General features: G+C 52.6%; 2 protein-coding genes across 2 annotated transcripts in view; both read left to right on the top strand.

The window, feature by feature from the left end:
• The first annotated feature begins 1,609 nt into the window (after nt 1–1,609).
• Nucleotides 1,610–9,338, top strand: LOC116951443 (peripheral myelin protein 22-like). The gene is made up of 5 exons (XM_032970060.2): nt 1,610–1,735; nt 3,334–3,430; nt 6,101–6,221; nt 7,995–8,135; nt 8,274–9,338. The coding sequence occupies exons 2-5, from the start codon at nt 3,353–3,355 to the stop codon at nt 8,423–8,425; spliced, it is 492 nt and encodes a 163-aa protein (XP_032825951.1). The 5' UTR covers nt 1,610–1,735; nt 3,334–3,352; the 3' UTR covers nt 8,426–9,338.
• A 3,071-nt stretch (nt 9,339–12,409) lies between these two features.
• Nucleotides 12,410–25,602, top strand: part of LOC116951346 (guanylyl cyclase C-like) — a 45,274-nt gene continuing 32,081 nt past the window's right edge. Inside the window, exons 1-11 of the mRNA XM_076073662.1 lie at nt 12,410–12,860; nt 15,028–15,146; nt 16,575–16,642; nt 17,572–17,787; nt 18,274–18,422; nt 18,533–18,644; nt 19,107–19,218; nt 19,965–20,097; nt 21,082–21,161; nt 21,924–22,029; nt 22,546–22,636. Coding sequence (XP_075929777.1) covers nt 12,650–12,860; nt 15,028–15,146; nt 16,575–16,642; nt 17,572–17,787; nt 18,274–18,422; nt 18,533–18,644; nt 19,107–19,218; nt 19,965–20,097; nt 21,082–21,161; nt 21,924–22,029; nt 22,546–22,636 — 1,397 coding nt within the window. The 5' untranslated portion in view covers nt 12,410–12,649. The remainder of the gene's footprint in view (nt 12,861–15,027; nt 15,147–16,574; nt 16,643–17,571; nt 17,788–18,273; nt 18,423–18,532; nt 18,645–19,106; nt 19,219–19,964; nt 20,098–21,081; nt 21,162–21,923; nt 22,030–22,545; nt 22,637–25,602) is intronic.

The raw sequence follows: 25,602 nt of genomic DNA, 5'->3' as shown, positions 1-25,602 counted from the left end.
CTATAAGTTTGGCCAAATTCGATAATTCCTTGCAAATCACTCAATCGGGATGGATCACACGCAGTAGCAACAGCAGCAACCTTAGCATTCATCGCCCCCCTAACGGCAGACTCACGTCGGCTTGCAGACCAGGTACCGAAGTCATCTGGTGGCACACGGAACAGCTGCCCTTTGAAATGTTCTGAGCTGAGATGCGATGTAGGGCGCTCTATCGAAAACAAATCATGGTCGTTGTGATTACACAGCGGGTATCACTACGAGCGGGCATTCTCCCGACAGCCGAGGGCCCCCTCTGTAAAGAGAGGGCCCTGTAAAGAGAGGGCCCTCGGCGGACCCCCTGCTCGAGCGCTATGATTGATTCAAAGGGGGGGGGGTGTAGTCTCAGCTGTCATCGATAGGGAGGGAAGGAGGGGGCAAAGGCCTCGGTTGGGGGCATCCATCCCCCCCACCCGAAGATGTTTAAGGGCCCATAGAAGCGAGGTGTGTTGGGCCGCCCAGCCTGACGCGTAGCGAGAACCCCCCCCCCCCGACACTCGTGACCAGAAGCCAAATAAACACGCGGACAATTAGAATTTCTCTACACGTCCCATCAGCCACACGGACTTCTGACAGGGATTTTTTCAAAAGCAGAATTGGTTCAATCCGAGCAACCTGTGTCTCGTCAGCAGTCATTGCTTCAAGTATATCTTGACTGCTGATGAGACATTGACTATCAAAACCGGTTTCCAGAGTTTTGTTTTATTAGCCCAATGCTGCTTAAATTATGCACTCCTCGAAGGCCGGGTGACTGATGAGATGTGTACAATATTGATGTATTCTCTATTTGGAAGGACAGATGTGGCAAGGATGGCGCATCGCCATTGTATACTCGCTTCGTGATGTTGCGGTAAAATAAATCCAGCCTCGCTTCCTCCACCTTCATCCCTCACTCTCCCCACACACACACTCTCCCCTCACTCTCCCCACACACACACACACTCTCCCCTCACTCTCCCCATACACACACTCTCCCCTCACTCTCCTCACACACACACTCTCCCTTCACTCTCCCAACACACACTCTCCCCACACACACACTCTCCCCACACACACACTCTCCCCACACACACTCTCCCCCCACTCTCCCCACACACACACTCTCCCTTCACTCTCCCCACACACACACTCTCCCCTCACTCTCCCCATACACACACTCTCCCCTCACTCTCCCCATACACACACTCTCCCCTCACTCTCCCCACACTCCCTACACACTGTCCTGGCCCTCCACCCACACACACACTCTTCCCTCCCCTCCTCACTCTCCCCACACACACACTCTCCCCTCACTCTCCCCATACACACACTCTCCCCTCACTCTCCCCACACACACTCTCCCCACACACCCATTATTCCCTCACTCTCCGCACACTCCCTACACACTGTCCTGGCCCTCCTCACACACACACTCTTCCCTCCCCTCCTCACTCTCCCCACACACACCCATTATTCCCTCACTCACTCCCCTCACTCTCCCGTCGCCGCTGTGAGCTAGAGGAGCTCTGGGTGTCCGAAGAGAGGGGCCTGTGAGTGGGGGAGAGTCGTCGGCTGTGTGAGGAGGGGCCAGTGGGGACGATGGGAGGGAGGGGGTAGGGTGGGCGCATATAACCCGGCTCCGCATGCGGAGCTCAGCTCCTCCTGCCACCGCTGCCCGTGTTGGAAGTGAAGCGAAGAGGTGAAGTGAAGAGTTGAAGAGGTGAGGCTGCAGCGGTCGCGTCTCTGTCTCAGGGTGGGCGTGGGGTGGGGTCGCGTACTCGCTTGCTGCTCTTCATCACAGTCTCTCCCGCCGTTTCCCCGTCTCCTCCCGTGGCTCCTGCTGTCTCCCCGTGCGTCTCGCTGTCTCCCCGTGTCCCCTGCTGTTTCCCAGTATCTCCCCCCGTATCTCCTCACTGTATGTATGTTGAACTTCTTTCGCACCGCACGTAGCCAACTGTGCTAATAGGAGGTGCGGACATCTGGGTGGCGCGGTTGAGGAGTTTTCTTGGGGAATTACGGGGTTCTCTCTCTATGTCCCCCACGAGTCACTCTCTGAGTCGCTCTCTCTGGCTCATTCTGCGTCGCTCTCTCTGGGCCGCTCTATCTGAGTCGCTACTTCTGAGTTGCTCTCTCCGAGTCGGTTTCTGTGCGTGGCTTGGCTCTGGACTCTATAATCGCGAAGCCCCGGGGCTCATAAACATTCTAGAGACGGGGTCCCGCCCTTTGCGTGAATCCAGTGCTACCCATAAACTACCCCTATACTACTGCCCCTAACAAACCCCTCAACCAACATTACCCCTAAAACCACACCCTACCCCTAAAGCCACAACCTACCCTTAAACGTAACTCTTAAACCATAGCCTACCCCTAGAACCACACCCTACTCTTAAACTTAACCCTAAAACCACACCCTACCCCTAAAGCTACAACCTACCCTTAAACTTAACTTAAACCATAGCCTACCCCGAAAACCACGCCCTACCCTTAAACTTAACCCTAAAACCACACCCTACCCCTAAAACCACGCCCTACCCCTAAACCTATCCCTAAAACCACACCCCACTAAACCTACCCCTAAACCAACCCCTACAGCCACGCCTTAGCCCTAAACCTACCCCTAAAGCCACCCTTCCCCGAACCCTACCGCGGGAGGGATTTGCAGATCCCAGCCACGAACTACGAAACGGGGAGCGGGCGTCGCGCAGAGCGGGGCGCCGCGCAGCTCCTCCGCCCCCACCACTCAGTTTCACGGCGCATCCCAAACCACTCCGTCACCCCCTGCCCACTGCTTTCACCAAAACAACACCGCGTCCCAAGCCCAGGCAACCCGCACCGCGCCCGCCAGAGATAGATCACGCGGGGGCGACTCATAACGGCTGAGAGGGGATCGCGTAGAGGTATCCACGGGGTCGAGAAGCATGTCAGGGGAGATCGGCCCATGTCTGTATATCCCTGTGTCTCTGTATACCTGTTTGCCTGTGTGTCGGAATCCCTCTGTCTCTGTGCTCCTGTGTCTCCGTGTCCCTGTCTCTTGAGTCCCTGTGTCTCTATGTCCCTGTGTCTCTATGTCCCTGTGTCCCTGTACCACTGTGTCTCTGTCTGTGTCCCTGAGTCCCTGTGTCTCTTGAGTCCCTGTGTTTATATCTGGTAAGAGTTTAGCGGTCTTGGGCTGGGCTTAACTCCAGTGTGAGTTACAAAGGACTGGATTTATTTGGGACACAGACGATGATACCGAGTCTTCCCGCCGTGGAAGTAATGATGGTTATGATGATTGTTGTGATGATGATGATGGTTGCACGTGCGCCGCGTATCATCCAGGGAGTGTTACCTCTGCACCATGAAGATCCTCCTGCTCGCCATCGCCATCATCCATGTGGCGGCGCTGGTCCTGCTCTTCATCGCCACCATAGACAACGTGAGTGGTTCCGCAGTCCGGCGTTTCACCATTCGCATAACGAGGCGAGAACTCAAGTGACCAGTGAGGCTCCATCGCAAGAGTAGTCAACCCGGCTCAACGTCATAACAGCAAAAACATACAAACATAGTACAGCAATGACGCGAATAGCACTCGGAGCATAAAATAACAAATAGCAACATCAGCAGAGACAACTACATTACAAAATAAATTGAAAAGTGCACAAACAGAACGAAGATTCCATGCATTTTCCAGTAAAGAGAGCCGGCTTGGACAAATAACTTGAAACCCATGCACAGTGAAATGAAGCGACAGGAACATCAACCTGGAGTCAGGGTGATCACTGCACTATCAGGGGTGCACGCGAGCTGAGTAACACAGTGAGGGTGCACGGGAGCTGAGTAAAAAAGTGGAAGTGCACGGGAGCTGAGTAACACAGTGAGGCTGCACGGGAGCTGAGTAACACAGTGGAAGTGCACGGGAGCTGAGTAACACAGTGAGGGTGCACGGGAGCTGAGTAACACAGTGCAAGTGCACGGGAGCTGAGTAACACAGTGAGGGTGCACGGGAGCTGAGTAACACAGTGGGGGTGCACGGGAGCTGAGTAACACAGTGAGGGTGCACGGGAGCTGAGTAACACAGTGAGGCTGCACGGGAGCTGAGTAACACAGTGGAAGTGCACGGGAGCTGAGTAACACAGTGAGGGTGCACGGGAGCTGAGTAACACAGTGCAAGTGCACGGGAGCTGAGTAACACAGTGAGGGTGCACGGGAGCTGAGTAACACAGTGAGGCTGCACGGTAGATGAGTAACACAGTGGAAGTGCACGGGAGCTGAGTAACACAGTAAGGGTGCACGGGAGCTGAGTAACACAGTGGGGGTGCACGGGAGCTGAGTAACACAGTGAGGGTGCACGGGAGCTGAGTAACACAGTGAGGCTGCACGGTAGCTGAGTAACACAGTGGAAGTGCACGGGAGCTGAGTAACACAGTAAGGGTGCACGGGAGCTGAGTAACACAGTGAGGGTGCACGGGAGCTGAGTAACACAGTGAGGGTGCACGGGAGCTGAGTAACACAGTGAGGGTGCACGGGAGCTGAGTAACACAGTGGAAGTTCACGGGAGCTGAGTAACACAGTGGAAGTGCACGGGAGCTGAGTAACACAGTGGGGCACACGGGAGCTGAGTAACAGTGGAAGTGCAAGGGAGCTGAGTAACACAGTGGAAGTGCACGGGAGCTGAGTAACACAGTGAGGGTGCACGGGAGCTGAGTAACACAGTGGGGGTGCACGGGAGCTGAGTAACACAGTGGGGTGCACGGGAGCTGAGTAACACAGTGGAAGTGCAGGGGAGCTGAGTAACACAGTGGAAGTGCACGGGAGCTGAGTAACACAGTGACGGTGCACGGGACCTGAGTAACACAGTGAGGGTGCACGGGAGCTGAGTAACACAGTGGAAGTGCACGGGAGCTGAGTAACACAGTGGAAGTGCACGGGAGCTGAGTAACACAGTGAGGGTGCACGGGAGCTGAGTAACACAGTGAGGGTGCACGGGAGCTGAGTAACACAGTGAGGGTGCACGGGAGCTGAGTAACACAGTGGAAGTGCACGGGAGCTGAGTAACACAGTGAGGGTGCACGGGAGCTGAGTAACACAGTGCAAGTGCACGGGAGCTGAGTAACACAGTGTAAGTGCACGGGAGCTGAGTAACACAGTGAGGGTGCACGGGAGCTGAGTAACACAGTGGGGGTGCACGGGAACTGAGTAACACAGTGGGGTGCACGGGAGCTGAGTAACACAGTGGAAGTGCACGGGAGCTGAGTAACACAGTGAGGGTGCACGGGAGCTGAGTAACACAGTGAGGGTGCACGGGAGCTGAGTAACACAGTGGAGGTGCACGGGAGCTGAGTAACACAGTGAGGGTGCACGGGAGCTGAGTAACACAGTGGAAGTGCACGGGAGCTGAGTAACACAGTGAGGGTGCACGGGAGCTGAGTAACACAGTGAGGGTGCACGGGAGCTGAGTAACACAGTGGGGTGCACGGGAGCTGAGTAACACAGTGAAAGTGCACGGGAGCTGGGTAACACAGTGGAAGTGCACGGGAGCTGAGTAACACAGTGAGGGTGCACGGGAGCTGAGTAACACAGTGTAAGTGCACGGGAGCTGAGTAACACAGTGGAAGTGCACGGGAGCTGAGTAACACAGTGGAAGTGCACGGGAGCTGAGTAACACAGTGGGGGTGCACGGGAGCTGAGTAACACAGTGTAAGTGCACGGGAGCTGAGTAACACAGTGGAAGTGCACGGGAGCTGAGTAACACAGTGAGGGTGCACGGGAGCTGAGTAACACAGTGAGGGTGCACGGGAGCTGAGTAACACAGTGGGGTGCACGGGAGCTGAGTAACACAGTGGAAGTGCACGGGAGCTGAGTAACACAGTGAGGGTGCATGGGAGCTGAGTAACAGAGTGGGGGTTCCGCGTGCTGTGCGGGTTCACGCTGGGTGGGGGGTGGGGCTGTTGAAATCTTTCCACGTTCATCGTGGTCGCTCGTGACGAGATCTCTGCACCGGGTGACGGTCCTGACTTTGCTGCTAACACCTGCGTGTCACTCGCGGTGGCATGTGGTGTGACTGGAGTGGTATGGCTGACGTGGTGTGTCGTGGTGCGGCATGCAGGCCTGGTGGTACAACAATGTTGTGAACGTCACGAGCCAGAGTGTGGACCTGTGGAAGAAGTGCACCTACGTTGGAACCCAATGGACCTGCGAATCGAACGGGCACAATGTTCCTCTCTCAGGTGACTCACGCTCTCAGCGAGGGTCAGTCTACATGGGCCTGAAGCCCACCGCGGGCCTGGAGGCCCCCTTGACCCACCAGGGCCGCGCCTAACCACCTTACTGGAGGCCTCTTGGGTTCGCCGTTTGTTGCAGAGATTTTTGGTTCGAATCGTGCAACTCTCCCTGGTTATGACTGCGATGGGTGTTTAGTACGATTCACTCACAGCGGACCTTAAAGATCACATTACGTCATTCAAAAGGAGTAGGCGATGTGTGATTGCGTTATGGTCCAAATTTGCCAATTTAAAAAATAAAACCACTCAATTGTGATTGTACAAAGCAGCATCGCCCCTCCTGCGACACGACGGTAGACTGCGCCTGTGGAACATCAATACCAAAAGGCGTGATTCTCGCCTTTTGGTATTGACGCCAATACCAAATCCTCCCACGATTTTATCCGTTCAAACTATGGTAATGGGCTCACAGCCAAGGCTCGCGCTGCCCCCTTGTGGCGGTTAGAGGCTAGAATCAGGCCCCTTGGCCGAGGCGTTCCTTCCCCGGTGCGCGTGATCTCCATTGCCCCCCTGGGGCACATATGCCTTGAGCGATCGTCAAACTTTGCCCAGGGATGCCACTGCCCTGAGCAAGAGCCCCTGCTGTGGCCATCGCTCGCAGAGATACCGACACGTAATGACACCACGAGATCCCGGACTGAAATTACAAAAACATTAACACATTCTGTGTAAATAATAACACTGTGTGGTCTTCTTTGGTTCTTTCTTATTTGGTTCTTTCGGTAAAGTCACGTAGAATGAGAATAAAATAATATAAGACAATAAAATTCTCACGACGTTTCGGCCACAACACAAGCAGCCTTCTTCAGGTGAAAGAACAGAACTGTCGGGATGACAGAGCTTCAATTAACGCTGCTAAGATTCGCAGCGTCTTTTAAGCTCGGTGAGAGGCGTGGCGAGCCTTGAAAAAGGAGTTCACATATCAAAGCAGGAGAATTTAGCATTGAAAAAACTGAGGGATTAGCTTGTGACAGAAATAGCTGTGTTAAAGTCAAAGTTTACATATCCACAGAGGCATTTAGTATATGTGTGGTCTTCCAAGGAAACATCTAATAGGTGACATTTCGGGAAATGCCCTTGCTGACAGGACGTAAAGTGTGTGTAAATGTTTATCGGTGAGTACTGTAAATGTAGATTTGTGATACTGGGCGATCCATTTATAGATGCCCCACTGATTTCTAGTGATCCTCAGGCGATGGCTTGGTCTCAGACGCACGAGAGCACTGCCATGGGTAACGCGTGTGCTGGGATCGGTGGCAGGAGTGATCTTGTGTGCGGTGTGAGAGGGTGTGTGTCTGTGTGCTACTCGCTAGCAGCCGTTGCCCCAACAGTCTATTGGGGCTGTATGAGGGATCTTTATCTCTGTATGTGTCTCTGCGTCTCTCTGTATGCATGAAGATGCCGATGTTTGTGACAAAATAAACAAGAAGACACTTCACCTCCTTCCCATATCTGTCCTTTCGCATAAAAAAATAAAAGTTTTTTTTACATATCCCATCAGCTAAACGACCGTCTTGGAGTCACTCTTATCAGTAGCATTGGTTCAATGCAAACAAAACTCTGGATCGGTTTCAACATTTAGTGTCTCATCAGCAGACTCCGGCTCACTTGAACCAATACTGGGCAAAGATCCTCGCCATTAGATATGGGTCCCAGTTCAATGTAGCGCGAGATACAACCCACAGCATGAGATAACAGTGATGTTTGTCCCCACCGCAGACTGGATACAGGCCGTGCAGGCATTCATGATCCTGTCCGTGATCTTCTGCTCTGCGTCACTCATCATCTTCACGGCGCAGCTCTTCCGCCTCGAGAAGGGTGGCATGTTCCACTTCACGGGGGCTTTCCAGCTGCTCGCCTGTGAGTAACTGCACTGCATGAAACCACACCGCACATAGCCCTGAAACGCTGCCCTGCATTACACGTCACTGCACCGTATCGCTAACGAGCGTGCAATTCACCTCGCTAACCACTCCCTGCTCTCCGCGCCGCTCGCAGGTCTGTGCGTGATGGTGGCCGCCTCTATGTATGCGGCGCAGTTCAACTACAACAGCAACGGCGGGTACGGCTACTGCTTCATCCTCGCCTGGATCGCGTTCCCGCTCACGCTCATCAGCGGCGTCCTCTACTGCATCCTGCGCAAGAAGTGATGGTCCCCACCCCCTCGCCCAGCACGGTCGCAGGGCACGGCGCCCCCCCTCCGCACGGCAGCTCCTCCTCCCGATCCTCGGGGCCCACACGGCCCACACGGCCCTCGGGGCCCACACATAGGAACGCCACTCTCACCCTGGGAATCAGATTTAAAAATCACGGGGGAATTTTATAATAGTCAGAAAATTGTCTGGAATGTTATTTGCTCGTCGGGTTTTGGTAACGTAGCATAGATGTTTAATTGTAAGACCCCCAGCTCTGTAGCTTTTACAACGTGTACTCATCTTGCCCCCTCCCCACTTCGTCCCCCGTAATCGCCATGCCCTCCCCCCAACCCCGTAATCATCATGCCCCCCCCACCGTAGTGATGGTGCCTGTGCCCATGTGCCTTCGCCTCGTGTCCCACTCTCCAGTCGCCACGTGCCGCGTCCGATTGCTGCGACGTGGCCAACTCTCATGGCGAGTGGCAGCCACTCCACCGTGAGGGACGCAGGCTGTGTTCAGCAGAACGCACTACGCGTGACTCTCGCTCCAGCCGTAAATATGCGGGGATTCACCTCCACATATCTGTGTCTCTGCACATAAATAAAAGTATATTTTGTACACACCTCATCAACCATACACGGTCTTCTGGGAGTGCATCATTTCAGCAGCTCTGGTTTACAACAAGCAAGAACTCTGGACCGGTTTCGACATGCAGTGTCTCATCAACAGAGTCAGGCTTTGCTTGAACCAATGCTGGTGAACTGCCAGATGTTTAGAGGCAAGGACCCTGTCTGTTCGATATAGAATTGCAAAACTATATCAATCACAGCGAACAATCAGGATGCGCGTGTTAGCAGGTGGCGTGCGTTGTGCGTGTAAGGAGGGAGGGTGGAATGGTATTTTGTATAAAACCTATGACTTGCCTCACTCTTGTCCTGGCTCTCTGATGTTCATCTTCTCCTGGAAATCACACAGCCACCTCATGAGCCTAGCTCGTGCTTGGTCGTGCATTGTATGGGAATGGAAGTGTAGAATCACGTTTGTTTGGGCCACCATTGTTTCTAAGGTCGCCACCAGTCCTCAATCAGCGTCTGTTGCGGTCGGGTGGCACGGATAGATTTGTACCGAGACCTGGTTCTGGTGACCGTGTTGAACTCTGGCAGGAGATTGCACGGCAGTGTCGATACACCTCGGCCAACTGAGAAATTAGGCCGGGTTTTCGCTGTGGAGACGGTGGCGAGCCGAGCTCTGGCCGCTTGGCTGTTGTAAAGCCCAGGGAAGGGAGAGTGCTGGGTTCAAACCCTGGCACTGGACGGACGTTCGTTCGAGCCGGTGTCCCCGGTGAACGCGGCCGAACTCTGACACAGCACGTCACCCTGCAGCTTACAGGAATGGAACGACTCTTCGATTAAAATCGATCGTGACGCTGTCAATGAATGCACCCGATTGCCTTCGTGATTATTGCAGACTCGGACACGTCCATGCAATCGACACAGTCACAGATTGCACAGCTCACAGTGCATTACTGCAGATCCAAGGAGATGCCGCAATGGACTTGCAATCCAGAGGTCGCCGATCCGATTCCATCTCCTGGCACGGCAGTTGAAACAACGAGGCAGTTTTCTAAAATCATACCCACCACTTCTGTCCAAACAGCAGTAATTAGGTGCAGCACTATTCGTTTATGATCGGCAAGTCGAGTGTGGTGGGGTAAATTGTGGGTACGCACACTGCTTCCAACACGTCTGCTCACAGTGTGGGAGAGTACACTACATACACTCCAGAGTTCGCTCTAAAGGAGCTCCTTCCGCCAGCAGTGGCGTGAGGGAGCACTTGCAGGGTCGCACCTTTACGTTTTCCTTCAGATTATACATCCGCCACAAGGCCAAACACAAGCAGATCCATGACCCCAAGTCGCGCAGTGGTTCAATGTACGGGCACTTCCTTAGCAGCTGGTGGCGCTATTCAACCATGCGCACACGCGGCGATTGGGTCCTCCGGCCAGTGTAAAAAGCAGGATCTGTCCCGTGCCGTGATCGCTTGGCCTCCTTATAATCCTGTACCAAATTTTGACTTAAAACTTTCGTGACTGCAGGAATTCATATTCTTTGGTTCCTTCGGTAAAGTCACGTAGATAAAAATAAATAAAAGTAAATAAAATAAAAACTACGTTTCGATCACAACACAAGCGATTGTCTTCAGGAGGAAAAAAGACGATCACTTGTGTTGTGATCGAAACGTCGCAGTTTTTATTTTATTTACTTTTATATTTTTTTCAATCTACGTGACTTTACCGAAAGGACCAAATAATATGAATCCTGTACCAGCTTGCGCTGCAGCGTCGGATCCCTATCGGCCCCGTGTCTATTTAGCACCATGGCCCAAGTGCGGCGCAGTGGCGCACAAAGATACAGAGAAAAGGAGAGTGCGTGGAGTAAGTGCCGACTCGAACCGCGCGCGCTCTGACGAGACCCGCGCGCCGCTGCGGGAGCTGAGCCGAGTACATCCGTGCTGAGGGTTTGTGGTAAAGGGTGTGGGCGGTTAATCCCGCATGGAGCATTTACAGCGGGCCCCCCGAGCCCTCCGCACCATCGATTTACGGTGTGCGTCGTGTCTTAGAGAAATCCGCGTTTCTGGCAAAGGAGGTCTCATAATGTAAATGCTCACCCCGAGCCCTCAATACTCTGATAGTGCGCTGTTTTTGAGTTGTACGCTTTTTGGCGTCTTCTGGTCCAACACCAATGGAGACTAGGCTCTAAGAAAAGCTGTCTCGGGTGTGGACCAATCAAATTCAAGGACAGTGCATATTATTATCAGAGTTGTCTTTTTGTTTGCATTTTGACTGCTTGTGTTGTGGTTATTGCAAACATGATGCCTTGAATAAAGGTGTCAGTTTTTGTGCCAGTTAAAAGGGTACAACCTATTCCTAGTGCATACATTATCAGAGTTGTTTTTTGTTTGCGTTCCGACCGCAGGTATTGTGGTCAATGTAAACATGACTCCTTGTAAAAAAGGTGTCAGTTTTGTTGCCAGATAAAAGGGTAAAAAAACAATTATTACATTTGTATTGTTACTTTCCACACCGCCCCTCATGATTACTTTTACCACATTCGTCAATAACACTGGGGTCTTAAAAGGAAAACGATATAATAGGCGACGTTTTGGGCAATGGCCCTTCGAGCCATATCTCTTATTTATCCTGAGATCTGTGGGCCACTCCGAGAGCACCTGGCCCACAAGCCGCCAGTTGCAGAACCATGCCCTCTGCTTATTTCTGTGCCAAGTTGCCACACATGCTCAGAGTCAACATGTTCTGATTATATTAGCCATGAAAAAAGCAGTGTTATTGACGACCGTGTTGAGTTTGATGTATGTGCACCACTGCCAGCATCACTAGATCACTTTTATTGGTTCAATATCATTGGTTAAAAAAACCATGACTTTGCTGATGAGACACTGAACGTTGAAACCGGTACAGAGTGTTCTTGTGTTGAACCAATACTTCTGATATTGTGCACTCCCAGAAGATCTTGTGGCCTAAGGGATGCTTGGAAAATATTGCGTAGGGACAGCTGTGTGGAGGAGGCGGATCACCTGCTTGGTCTCTGTGTCGTTTACATTCTCAACGACGACGTTGATGCGGGACTCGTGACAGGCGGAGTGACTGCTTGCCCCCTTCCATGAGGTTGTGGGGCTGGGAGAGGAGCGCACGTAACAGATGGGAACTCCATCCGCGTGTCCAGCGTGAAGTCCAAGCTGATTTTGTGTAATGAGGTGGGAACTCAAGATACCAAGTTCAGGCTCATTTGCAAACGATGATAGCAGTAATATACAAAGTACAACAATGAAGCAAATAAAAATCAGCGCAAAAACAACCATGTTACAAAATTAATTGAAAACACAAACATTCAATGGAATAAAATAAACCCACGTGACCTCGTGGGTGGCGGTGTGGCGGAGTCTCCACGTGACCGCAACTTTATAAGCCGGCGCCCCCCCTAGAGAAAGGGGGGGGGGGGGGGGCTCGTGCGGAACCCTCCTGCGGCAGCACTTTGCCCTCGGCGCGGTTATCTCATCTCCCAAGGCGAGCACCTCCGCGCCATCTGCAGTCGTTCTTTGCTTGGTTACTCATTAACTGGGACCGTGACAACACAGCCCCATCCGGCGGGCCCATCCCGTGCCGCCCCCCTAGGGCCACACACGCGAGGGGCGCGCCGCGGGAACGGAGCGCGCAGGTAATGGGCGCCGCGGCACTGGCGACACTGGCGTGGGTGACGCTGGGGTGGGTGATGCTGGAGTGGATGCACGCCGGGGTAGACGGAAGGACGCCCGCCGTCTATACGATGAACGTCATTCTCATCGTGGATAACAACACCGCGTGGTCGATGAACACCGTTCGTCCCGCCATCGAGCTCGCCATGGATGACGTGAACACGAAACTGTTAGCAGGTGAGATCACGGTGAGGCACACCTGGGGGCAGCACAAAGACATACACACCAGTGTGTAGGTGCGTGCGCCGGAGAAGGGACCCCGAGTGTCACTCAGTCCCCGGACTGGAGTATAACTCGAGCGCGATTCGGCTTTGTGGAGATGCGACCGGAGCGCCCGCGTCACACGGGTCCGAGTGTCCTGCCACTCACTCTGAGATGACCCCTCCTGCGGCAAAGCTCCCTGTCGCAGCTGCTGCCCGCCCCGCCTGGCACGCGCGCGAGACGGCGATGTCTGTCCCACCCAGCAGTGGGAGAGCAGTGCGATGCACAGTGCTGGGTCATGTCCGCCCGATGTTGTGTCTGGGGCTGGGAAGGTTCGGGGTTCGCTTAGCCTCCAAACGCCCGCATGACCTCGCGCTTGTTCACGTGGTCGGTACCATATGGGGTGGCAATTGCTGCAGTGCCCATCACGGGCCGTGTCCACCGCCGTAAGGCTGAAATATACCCTCACTGCTTTATAGACGCGCTTCCTGCTTGTGCTCATATTGCGTGCATCTTCTACACCACAACGTCTCGCTCGCAAGCGCCACTGCGCCCCTATTTTACTCGAGCTACGATACTTTGCTTCTGCGAGGCTCCCAGGGCCGCCCTGCAATCACATATTCATGATCGTGAGATAACACGCTGCGAGGAACACGTTGTGAGCATTGGACACCGTGGTTGGTACCAATCAACCACGTGTGGGTCAGGAACCGTAATGGCTCAAACGAGTCATTCCCCTACCTCGGGTGCTTTGACTAATCGTCGCGTTTTATTTAGCCTGCATAGCACCATTCGCATTTACATAGTAACTGCACGAATCGATGTTAACCTTGGAGTTTCACGCAGCTATTCACGTCGTGCGCCTGGATACAAATAAACTGCGCGACATTACCCCCCGAGCAGTAGCCCCCGCACTATGGCTCGTGTAAACAGCTCGTAATAGGCGCGCTACTGGCAACAGCAGGGGCAATTAGGCCATAAACCGCCTCGCGTGCGGGTCAACGTCGCTGCCAACCCCAAGACCTGGCCCACTGCACGCTTTCAAATCCGATGTCTCACCACGAGAGGGAAACAACTCGGTGACGGCAAACGCGTCAGCATTCAAGTATATTTGTTTACTCAGGCAAGAACTCAAGAGACTGGGATGAGTCTTAAAATAATAGAAGCACAACAAATAATACATTATGCATAACAACAAACCAAATATAAATCAGAGCAAAAATAACTGCATTCCAGAATAAACAACATTTAATTTCCAGTAATGAGAATCGGCACATGAAACCCGTTCACGGTTTAATGAAGCGATAGGAACATCAAGTCCGGGTGATCACTGCACTTCGTGCATAATTAGACCAGGCCATGCGTCCAGCAAGTGACGTGTTCATCCAGAATATTCATCTCGCATCAAACTGTGATGCAGACGGGAGAGTAAGCAAAGACATGTTTGAAGCAATGTAATCCCAGGAGTTTGGGTCATTCACAAGGAATTTAAGCCAACTGGTCAACAAAGCACGCAGACAACACTGGTTACAAGGAAACTAGGCCACGTATCTGATCCACGTCACAGAAAAACAATTAAGCAGATATGATTCCCTAAAAAGACCAGGTGGCAGAAACGTAATGGGTTATTACATCTGCAAGTGTGGACTTTCGAGTGGTGCCCTATTCGTTTTCATAGGTTTCCTCCCATACACCAAACACGCATTCCTGGAATCTCCCGATATAAACCCTTCTCGCTAAAATATTGTGTTGATTCTCTGTGAGTATTTCCTGTATTAAAGGCATTGTTATAAAATTAGCTAAATTTCATGGGGAAGTCAACAAGAACGAGGAATTTCCACTGATAGCTCAGGGATTTAAATGGGAGGTGGGCACCACCCCTGTGCTCATTTTCTCACTGATCGCACTGAATACTGATCGCCATCTCACGAAGTTGTTTCCCACTCGTGGTGAGATACAAAGTGCGTTGGATTTGAAAGTGTGCAGCGATGCTAACCTGCACACGAGGCGGTTTATGACCTCAGTGTCCCAGCTGTTGCACCTCCAATTAGCATGGTTGGCTACATACGGTGCGAAATAAGCTCAACGTACATAGATATACGTAGCAGAAAGAGTTCTCACGCGCGGTGTCGTTTCACGCCAGGCACGGGCGTGAGGCTCAACGCAACGTTTGACTGCTACAGCTCTGAGTGGCTGGAGAGCAAAGCCTCGAGCTGCGAGGACACGGACTGCGAGGCCAGGGAGCTGGTCAAGGCGCTCAAGGTGAGGAGGACGCCTCGAGGCCCGACACGCACTCACAGCGCCGCGGCATCACATGGCAGAGTCACGGTCCCCATGCACGCGTCTGGCGAGGCCGCCTCAATCACTGCAAGGCAGGAAGCAGAGATGGTGCAAGACATTTCTCATGGCTGCCCCTAAATTTCAAGCTCTTTAAAGAGGGCCCTGCATGACCAATATTAAAACGTTGTACCCGAATAAGACGAGGATGTAATGGATGGAAAAAGAGCCAGGAACGGGAGAGAGAAGGGAGACCGGGATGGAAGTCCCCAAGATGGACAGAGAGGGCATGTCTCAAGATGAGCATCAGAAAAAGAGAAGGAGGAGTGCCAGGCAGGAAGTCGAGGAGGAGAAAGAATGACTGGGACGAGATGTCGGGGATGAGAGGGTGATGAGAGGAGGAAGGAGCGAACAGTGAGTTGCACGGAGGAGCAGCGTCCATTTTCACCGGGGGCAGTGGTGAGAGTGGAGGGAATCAGTGGGAGTGGCCTCCCACAGAGAAGTCACATTATATATGGGAGGCTTGAGCTAGATGGATACACAATTAAAAATTGTGATTGTGCCCAAGGCAGTTCATGGGATCACGGGACTCTGCATCTGTGTTGCTGCTCCAGCGATCACTGGCACGCACCATGCCCTCTGGATGTTTATGAGGATCTGACTTCACGCGTGAATCGCAGGGCCTTGCGCATTTGCCAGTGAATGAACTGGAGGCTTTCTGGTTGAGTGCTATTAAGGTCAGGCCGGAACTCCGCTGCTGCACTACACGGACGTTGCGGACGTCATCGGCGGAGCGGGGGACTTGAACGCGGTGGCCCCCTTCTCCCTCCTGGCTCCAGCCCCTCACTGCCCCCCTTTGTTTTCCCAATGCAATGTTGGCTGATTACCTTTCAGCCCCCAGCTTTCTGTCGCCCCCAACTACGACCACTCTTTATCAATCCATCTTGCTTTGCTGCATCAAAACTACTCCACATACAATAACAATTCTTTATTTCAAATTGTCATGCTATGTTCAATTTTAAAATTGCTGTTAAACACCTTGGTATTGGCGCTATATTAATCTCATTAAGATAAGAACATACATACGTACAAGTGGTATTGGCCAAACATCCCAATTCTGAAAAATCACCTGCACATTACTCAATTAGGATCACACAGCAACCATCGCCCCATAATCTGAAAGCCTAGCAGTCTGTTATGCTGCATATCATGCTGTATACACTGTATATCCTAGAGCCTTTCCTCGACCAACGACCGGATTTGGGAAACTAGTCCAGGTAGAGGAGATCAGACTTGGCTCTGCTGGGCTGGGGTCGCACAATAATTTGTGTGTGCGGCGGGGTGACATTTGTAAACGGTGCAGCCCCCCTCCACACTTACTCAGCAGCGCTGTCTGTGTGCTCCTCACCGCAGGCCAACGATCAGCTGGGATGCGTGATCGTGGGCCCGTCCTGCCAGTACTCCTCCTACTCCCTTCTCAGGTGCGTGTCGAGAGAAAGGGAGTGGTAGTGCTGTTTGTGGCTGGGTTGTAGCTGTCACTGTGCTGGACTGTGTGTAGAGCCCACCGGCTCTGTGTGAACGAGGCCCAGCTCCAGCTCCTTTGTGGTTGGGGGGGGGGGTAGAGCTGTTTAGTGGGGGGCTACCATAACTGTGATATTCACCGCCAAGGTGAGCGAGCTGCGTTTAACTAAAGTGGGTGCAGGTACCACCGCAGCAAAAATGAAGCCGAGGCTGCGCTCTCACTTGGGAACATCTGTCGTCGTGACGGCGGTGAAAGGAATTTGTGTCCCCTTTGTAGGAGCCGTCGCGTCCAGACGTTGGCCGTGCCACACGTGGCAAGCGGTCTCCGTCTTGGCGGTGGCCACGCAATGCCGCCTGCAGTCTGGCGCTGCAGAGGTAGCTGCGACCTGCGAGGCCTAATATTTGAATAATTCCTGGGCCTCCCTAAGGGGGACTCTGCTTTAAACGAGTACCTGGTATAGTGTGTAAAACATCAGCACTGGGGAGACAAAGGCAGCCGGACGTGATGTTGGCCATCCAACAGACTTAGTGAGGCTCTCCTGGGTAAATAAGCTGACATATTATTTGGGTCTTTCGGTAGAGTCACGTAGATAGGTTCAAAGAAAATAACAAAAGCTATGACGTTTCGATCACAACACAAGCGTTCGTCATCAGGAACCCCCTCTTCCTGATGACGAACGCTTGTGTTGTGATCAAAACGTCGTAGTTTTTGTTATTTTCTAGTAGTTTTTTCTTATTTTCTTTGAACCTATCTACCTGACTTTACCGAAAAACCCAAAGAATATTAATTCCTGCAGTCACGAAAGCTTTAAGTCAAGTTCGCATATGTATGTATTTTATGTATTTAAAATGTGCCCGTGACCTGGACGCGTGCGGCTGTCTGCGCCAGGTCCCAGAGCGTGTTCAACCGGCCCGTGATCGCGGCAGGCAGCTTCGGACTGTCCACCACCTACAGCGCCATCCTAAGCCGCACACTCGTCCCGGCCATCAAGATTTCGACGATGCTCACGCGCCTGTGGGCGCACACGGACGCGCGCAAGCAGTTCACCTGGCGCACGGCCATTGTCTTCACCGAGGGCAACAACGACGCCAACGTCTGCTTCTGGTGGGCCCCGCGCTCGCCTCACGGTGGTGGAGAGCCACGCTGCCAAGGCAGCTTCCTGCCCAGTTGAGCGTCCAGGCATCGGTGCTCATGTCCCGTGTACAGCCCTTCAGAGTCGGTAGTGGTGATTCCACTGCTCTATGGTTGGGGCAAGTCTATCCAGAGGACAACCGCCATTGATTTTCCCCGCAAAGTGGTGCTCGTTTACTCATTGTGTCGACTCCGGAAGGAGAGGTGATGATTGGCTGAGTCGACCCTCAAACGGGATTTTAATTTGCCACCTTACGACTGTGATCCACTTTTTCTACCACTCGGCCGCCTGGCGGGATCAGCATTGTGAGTTACGTGACATAAACAGTAAATTTGATCAACTTTCGCTGAAGCTGGATCTTTTTTGTTTCAGAGGGAACCTGCATTGTAAATGTGATTGCTCGTGCTGTGATTGTGATTGCCCGTGCTGCAACTCTGTGTATGTGTCTGCGGGTGAAGGTACCTGCAGGCCCTGCTGGAGAACGTGCAGGGGCCCCTGGGTCAGAATTTCATGTCGCTGCGTGGACTGCTCGGCAAGGACCACGTCCTGGCGCTCGACACGTTCGCGCGTTTCAACACCACGCTCAGCCGGACGCGGCACAGCAACGGTACCAGGGGGCGGGGGTGCCGGGTGTGTGCCCACTCCACAGCACGATACGTGCCACCGTGCCGAACTCTCTGCGCCTCGAGTTGTGACCCCGCGATCTCCGCCCAACAGTGATCATCATGTGCGCCAGCCTGACCCGGGCGGAGGAGGTCATCAAGGGACTCGGGCACCTGTCTCCGGACACGCGTGAGCAACTGGTGTTCGTGGTGATCGACTTGTTTGGGTGAGCGTGCCCTGGGGGGTGGGGGGGGGGGTGTCGGGGGTCACCACGAGGCGCCCCCCCCATACGGGGAAAGCTCCGCACTGCCGGATCCGTCGGCTCCTCGCTCGGGATAGGTTTTAATGCGGGCTGCTAAAACACTAACCCGCTAGCCACTGCAAACCATTTACTGTGCCAGGAACTGGTAACCGATTCCTGTGAACCGTAGGGAATGCGCTGATCGGATAGTGCTGACGTACAAACTGCACGGTGGCCTAAGTCATGGCGTGGTTCATTTGCTCTCGAATCTCAGTTAAAAGGTAAAGGTGCATCCCTCCAAGTGCTCGCTCAATCCACTGCTGGCAGAAGGGCCTCTACTAGAGGGAGCTTTAGAAGGTATTTGGTCGACTCTTTAACCAAGGCGCCTCCCTTCCCCATCCCCTTTCCCCCGCGTCGTCCCTCTCCCCCTCTCTGCCCCCCATCCAGCCTGGACTACTATAAGACGTATGAGAACCACAGCTCGGCACTGGAGCGAGCGCTCATCGTGACGCTGCCTGAGAGGCAGGCCACAGCCTTCGGCGATAAATTCAACCTCACCGTGAGATGCGAGCGGCAGCACACGGCAGTCGCACCGTACTCTGCACACTCCTCAGCTCTCACCCCATAACAAATTATAATGGTCTATCTCCAATTAGCACAGTTGGCTACGTGGGGTTGGCTACGTACGGTGTGAAAGAAGTTCAACAAACATACATATCTAAATCAGCTCAAGCTCCCGTAAATCACGTGACTTCTGTGTGACCACCCCCATTCTGAATCCCTTCCCTCTCCTCACCACCCCTTGTGAAAACAGACACGGCTCCTTCGTGCAGCTCACTGCTGCTCACGCCTTCTCTCTTCGCCCCCTCTGATCATCACCACCCTCTCATCCCCGACATCTTGGCCTTGCCATTCATTCTCCTCCATCTCCTGCCCGGTGCTCCTTCTTAGTCCTTGCTACTCATCTTGAGCTGTGCGCTGTTTGTCCGGCTTGCGGACTTCTGTTCCAGCATAGCTTCCCTTTCCTGCTCATCGTATGTCCTGTCTGTTGCCCTTTTGTGTCACCACTTTACTGCCCTTTTCGTGCTGTGACACCTGGACAAAGTTTGATTGAGTATGCTTGGTATTCATGCCACAATTACAACGCAGGGCTGTCACAGGGCATTGCAGGTCACAACAACAACACAACCACCACACTGCTGTTCACAACTCTTTATTTCTGTAATCTGAACCCTTCCTCTGTGTGTGGTCTGAACCTGGTCTCTGTGTTCGCTGTACTCTTTGTGCTATGTCTCTGTGCTGCAGAGCAACCACTTTGTAGTGGGCTACTACGACAGCGTGCTGCTGTATGGCTCGGTGCTGCGCAGGGGCCTTCAGCAGGGCAGCTATTCGTGCAACAGCGCAGACGCTCGCAGCTTTCGAAATCTGCACTTCCAAGGTCGTTGGCAACACACAACCCCACGGCATCATGCAGTGCCACCGCGTAGAGACAAGAGTAGTTGTGTTACCAGTAACCGTGTGAAGAAAACAGTTAAACCTGTTTCATCGCTTGGATTGAGACGTCTAGTGCATTTGTTTATTCACTGGGATGTGAAGGCAGCTGCTGCTATCGCAGCGGCGGTGCGGCTGTGAGCAGTGCGCCAGACTCAGAACCCATGGGTCGCCGGTTCTATTTCATCTCCTGGTGTGGGACAGGACAGGGGCACGTTGTGACGTATCGCCCCATGTGACGGGACAGGGGCACGTTGTGACGTATCGCCCCTTGTGACGGGACAGGGGCACGTGGTGACGTATCGCCCCTTGTGACGGGACAGGGGCACGTGGTGACGAATCGCCCCTTGTGACGGGACAGGGGCACGTGGTGACGTATCGCCCCTTGTGACGGGACAGGGGCACGTGGTGACGTATCGCTCAGTGTGACTGGACAGGGGCACGTGGTGACGTATCGCCCCATGTGACGGGACAAAGGCACGTGGTGACGAATCGCCCCATGTGACGGGACAGGGGCACGTTGTGATGAATCGCCCCGTGTGATGAGACAGGGGCACGTGGTGACGCATCGCTCAGTGTGACGGAACAGGGGCACGTTGTGATGCGTCGCCCCTTGTGACGGGACAGGGGCACGTTGTGACGCATCGCCCCTTGTGATGGGACAGGGGCACGTGGTAACACATCGCCCCTTGTGATGGGACAGGGGCACGTGGTGACGGGTCGCCCCTTGTGATGGGACAGGGGCACGTTGTGATGCATCGCCCCTTGTGATGGGACAGGGGCACGTTGTGACGCATCGCCCCTTGTGATGGGGCAGGGGCACGTGGTGACGCGTCGCCCCTTGTGATGGGACAGGGGCACGTTGTGACGCATCGCCCCTTGTGATGGGACAGGGGCACGTGGTAACACATCGCCGTGTGTGATGGGACAGGCCTGGAGGAGGACATCTATATCGATGAGAACGGCGACCGGGACACGAATATCAAGATCCTCAACCTCCGCGGCAACAAGGTTCCCCCTCCATATGCCAGCACCAGAGGCTGGTGCCGAGTTGCCAGCCTCACCACTCATTGTTCATCAGCAACACTACCTTAAAAAAGCAATGGCCCTTCTTCATGGCATATGCGCTTAATCAGGGCCATTTCCTGAAACGTCACCAATTGAATATTTTTTTATTTACTTTATTAACATTTTTGATGTACAGTTCATTCCAACGATAAAGATGCGGTCCGGCGCTATAAGTCGTGCTCGTCCTGAGTTACAGAGCTCATTGCTGAGATTGTTTTGGGTTGGCTAAGCTTTTGTCAAAAATTTACATGTGGTGGGTTGGTAAGAGGACGTGGGGTAGTGGGTGAAATGTGTGAGGGCAGGGATCTGCGCATGTTGGCTGGGGTTGATCTAATACAGTTTGCAAGGTGTGGAGTGCTCTTCCTTTTAAGTAAGTGTTCATAGTGCATTATGTGCCATGAAGAAGGGCCATTGCCTAAAGCGTCACCTACTTTATATGCAGTACTTCGTTTTAAGGCCACGGTGTTATTAATGAATGTGTTGAGTTTATTTGTTTTTGTGTTTGTGTACCACTGCCAACACAGCATCACCACATAGTTTAACTCGTTAGCAATTCCACCTTGGGTCGCCACCAGCGATATAGTCCACTGTCTGCCGATGTGTACGCGTGGCGTGCACATTTATGTGTGTGTGTGGCCGAGGTGCTGAGTGAACGCTGCATCCTCACTGATGGTGCGGCGCTCCTCTCTGTGTGTGCGGGGATAGTTTGAGGAGGTGTGGGACTACTCCACGGGCCTGGGCACCTTCCTCCTGGCAGAGAACGTAACACTACCCTGGCTGGGCAACCAGCTGCCGGACGACACCCCCAATTGTACGTGCCCTCCCACCTCCACCCCTTATCATATCCCACTGATGAATTAGCTCCTTGGGTCATTGGGTGTGAAAGCCTGCTCTTGTCAACTGAGGTCGCCACCCATCCGGGTGTGACCTGGTACAGTCCAGTAATTGGCTTCTGCTGTATTCGGATGGCAGGGATTGATTTGTACCAAGATCTGGTGCTGGTGACTGTGTTCAACTCTGTCGTAGGAGACTGCACAATGGTGCTGACAGGCCTAGGCCGACTGAGATGCGAGTCCGGGCTCACTCTGCATGGAAGAGGTGGCGACCTAACTCACTCCTCCAGAATGTCCGATATTTCACGAGATGCGCTAGTCCCAGTGTTGTTGTTGGGTGATGGAAACTACATCACGAGGCACTGGATTGAATGACTGTGTAAACGAGATATCTCATCCCAAGGGAGTTTCTAGGTGAAATATATTTATAGTAAATGATTAGAACAATACAATTGCACTGCTTACTCAGTGCTATTGTGGCCTTTCCCCATCAGCACCGAAGATGATGGAGGTGGTGAAGATCGCGCTGGTGGCTGTGTGCAGCCTCCTTTTCCTGCTCTTTCTCGGATTCATCATCATGTGGAGGTGACGACTTCTCATGCCATCCCACAACCACCACAACCACCACGAACACCACTATCCACCACCAACAACAACTGCCATTTGCCACTAAGTGGTGGTGACATCACCACAACGCTTGTGCCAGGCTATGTGCATGTTGAGGCCACGTGAAATGTCGAACGCCCGCTGGCAGGAGGTCACGGGGCAGACCCAGGTGCCACGGGTCGACTGACTGAGACGATTGGCTGATGCACCACCTGTGGCCCCTACTGTGCCAACTTGCTGTGCTTTAGCCACCTGGCGCTCCGCTCGTTGTTATGAGCGTTGCTCCTCCCCCCTCCGTTGTCGTTGGAGGGCGACTTCCTCCAACTGCCCGGTAGCATCCTTTACGAGCCTCCTCCACAGAGGCTGATCTTGACACCGCTGGTACCAGTCATCGGCAAGTCCACTCAGCTCCACATCCTCCTGTACCACATCACTCCATCTTTTCTCGAGCCCATGCCGCACCCATTTAGCCCCCTCGATCCGGCCAAACAAAAGCTGTTTAGACATGCAGTGGCTGGGCATGCGGGCTACATGACCCAGCCAACCCAAGATGGATCCTAGGCACGCCAGCCTAAATGTTTCTAACCAGCGAAGATGTTCCATTAGGGGGGTCCACGTTGCACAAGCGTAGAGAAGGGAGGGAATGACTGTGGCTGAGAAGACCTGAAGCTTCGTGTGGAGCGACAGACCAGGTAGGTTTCACACAGCATTACGCAACCGATTAAAAGATAATGCCGCTCGACTGATTCGGAGTGAGACCTCTGCTGTCAAACTGGAGCTGGTCATGAGCACACTGGCCAGGTTTGGGAAGCTCTCCATAACGGCCCTATCACCAATTGGGAGTTGTGAGGGTGGAGTGTCAAATGGTACAAAATACCCAGGCAGGTGCTTAGTTTTGGTGGGGCTGATGGTAAGTCCCCACCTCTTAGTGGCAAGCTCCAGGTTCAGCAGCAGCGCCTCCAACTCCTCCTCTGAGTGAGCGGCAATTACCAGATCATCGGCATGCATAACATGGTTGAGCGATAGCGAGCCATCCCTTGACCACACCCGGGCATCGACCGGCTTCCCATTGTATCTGTACCAGATGGAAATTTTTCCGGTACAGCTATTGAACTACATGGTAGAAATAGATGTTAAATAATGTGGGAGCCAGAGGACATCCCTGTCGCACCCCAAAGTGAACAGGGAATGGCTCCGACTCCCGGCCACGTAGTTTTACCCGGGCCTGCTCACCATCATGAAGTTCCTTAATGATCCTGAGCAGCGGGTCAGGGACTCCGAAAGCACGAAGAACAACCCAGAGCCCAGGCCTACTGATGGTATCATAGGCCTTGACCAGGTTAAATTATGTTAATTGCTGTAATTATGCACATTAATTATGCTAATTGGGAAGGTGTAATCGTCTTACGTTATGCAAATGTATGTGATTATGCTAATGTGGGCAGTTATGATAATAAGCCTTAGCTTCGTTGCCCAGGGTCGTATCATCAATCGGGATAAGATAATAAATTGTATGAAGTTATGCAGGTGTCCTGTAAGTATGCTAGATTAAGCTCGGCTTCGTTGTCTAGGTTTGTATTATCAATCGGTATAATACAATTATTCTCGCTTTAACATTTACTGATTATGTATTAGTGTTTATGTCAGGTCTCCAAATTAAAATCTCACCGCAGGATACAGTTCTTATAATTAAGATTATTATGCATGAACTTAGGACGGCACCACTCAGACACTTCTGTGTTACGCAATTTTATTTTCTAAACAAACCTTAACACTCTAATATGCAAACTCTTATGCTTGGAATTGTCAACACAGTACTCCTGGAGATGTTCCCCTCATCGATCTATACATTTACCCTCAATTATCACGTTGTTAACTGGGTAACAGTACAATCGATTATTCCTCAGAGTATGCGAGCATACACGGCAAGAGGAAAAGTCCTTCAAAATGCATACGAAGGGCAATAAAGAAACATGTCCCGAAGGCAAGAGTAGTTTTCAATTAATTCATTGGTAAGATTATGCAATTAAAAAAAACGAACGAATAAATTACTTCTAAATGACCGTATCCACGTAACTCAATGGGCCGTAATGTTCTTCGTTATCAGCTAATAGTTGATGCACGTATCATGAGTCTTTTTGTATGTGTTAATGTGTAAGTGTTGTTGGTCTTCTTGCATTAATTCTTTGCGTTAAGCAGACGCCGGGGTTGGGCATCCCTTGTATCAAAAATGTGTTTGTTCCCTGCGGAGCGGTGAGGGTGTGAGGGTGTGTGTATCATACGGACAGCTTGGCACTCCTTCTTTCACACGGGCGGCCACAGTTCTGTCCACAGCTGGGTGGAAGAGTCGGCACGACGCTCGCCATTGGTGCGCGATGATCCGTCGTCAGATAGTGCCCGCAGCTCGTCCACTGGCTGCAGTTCCTCACTCTTGTCTTGGTTCCCAGCTGATGCTGGTCACTGTGCGTGTGGGTTGAACCCACGGCACACTCGCTGGCATCCGTGCCAGTGATTCTGGATATTTGTTTGTGAACTGTCCAAAGCGCCAAGCAGGTCATGGCATGCGGTCGTTTGGCAATCTGGAGATTCTGCAGATCGTCGTTAACCTCCCTTTGCCCCGGAGTTTATTATTTAATGGCCTTTTACGACCTCCAGATGCTTGGTGCTTGTGGGAGGTAGCGGGTTTGAGTTTGTTTTATTTATTTATTTTATCGATTATTATTAAAAAATGGCAGAATTATTCTTAATATTATTTTTTGGAAAAAGGCCTATATATAACAGTATACCCACTACCGGAGTGGAAGAATGGCAGGCACATCTTACAGGTGACAAGTCGATGGTCAGTGGGCAGATCAGCTCCACGTTAGGTCCTGGTGTCAAGGACATGGGCCCCATCCTCTGTTCTGTCACTATGTAGTCCAGCAGATGTCCGTGCTTGGACCCGG

This window comes from Petromyzon marinus, chromosome 43, assembly GCF_048934315.1.
Source record: "Petromyzon marinus isolate PM22_M1 ecotype Great Lakes invasive population chromosome 43, UKy_Petmar_22M1.pri1.0, whole genome shotgun sequence".
In the NCBI taxonomy this organism is placed as follows: domain Eukaryota; kingdom Metazoa; phylum Chordata; class Hyperoartia; order Petromyzontiformes; family Petromyzontidae; genus Petromyzon; species Petromyzon marinus.
This window is presented reverse-complemented; position numbering and strand designations above follow the sequence as displayed.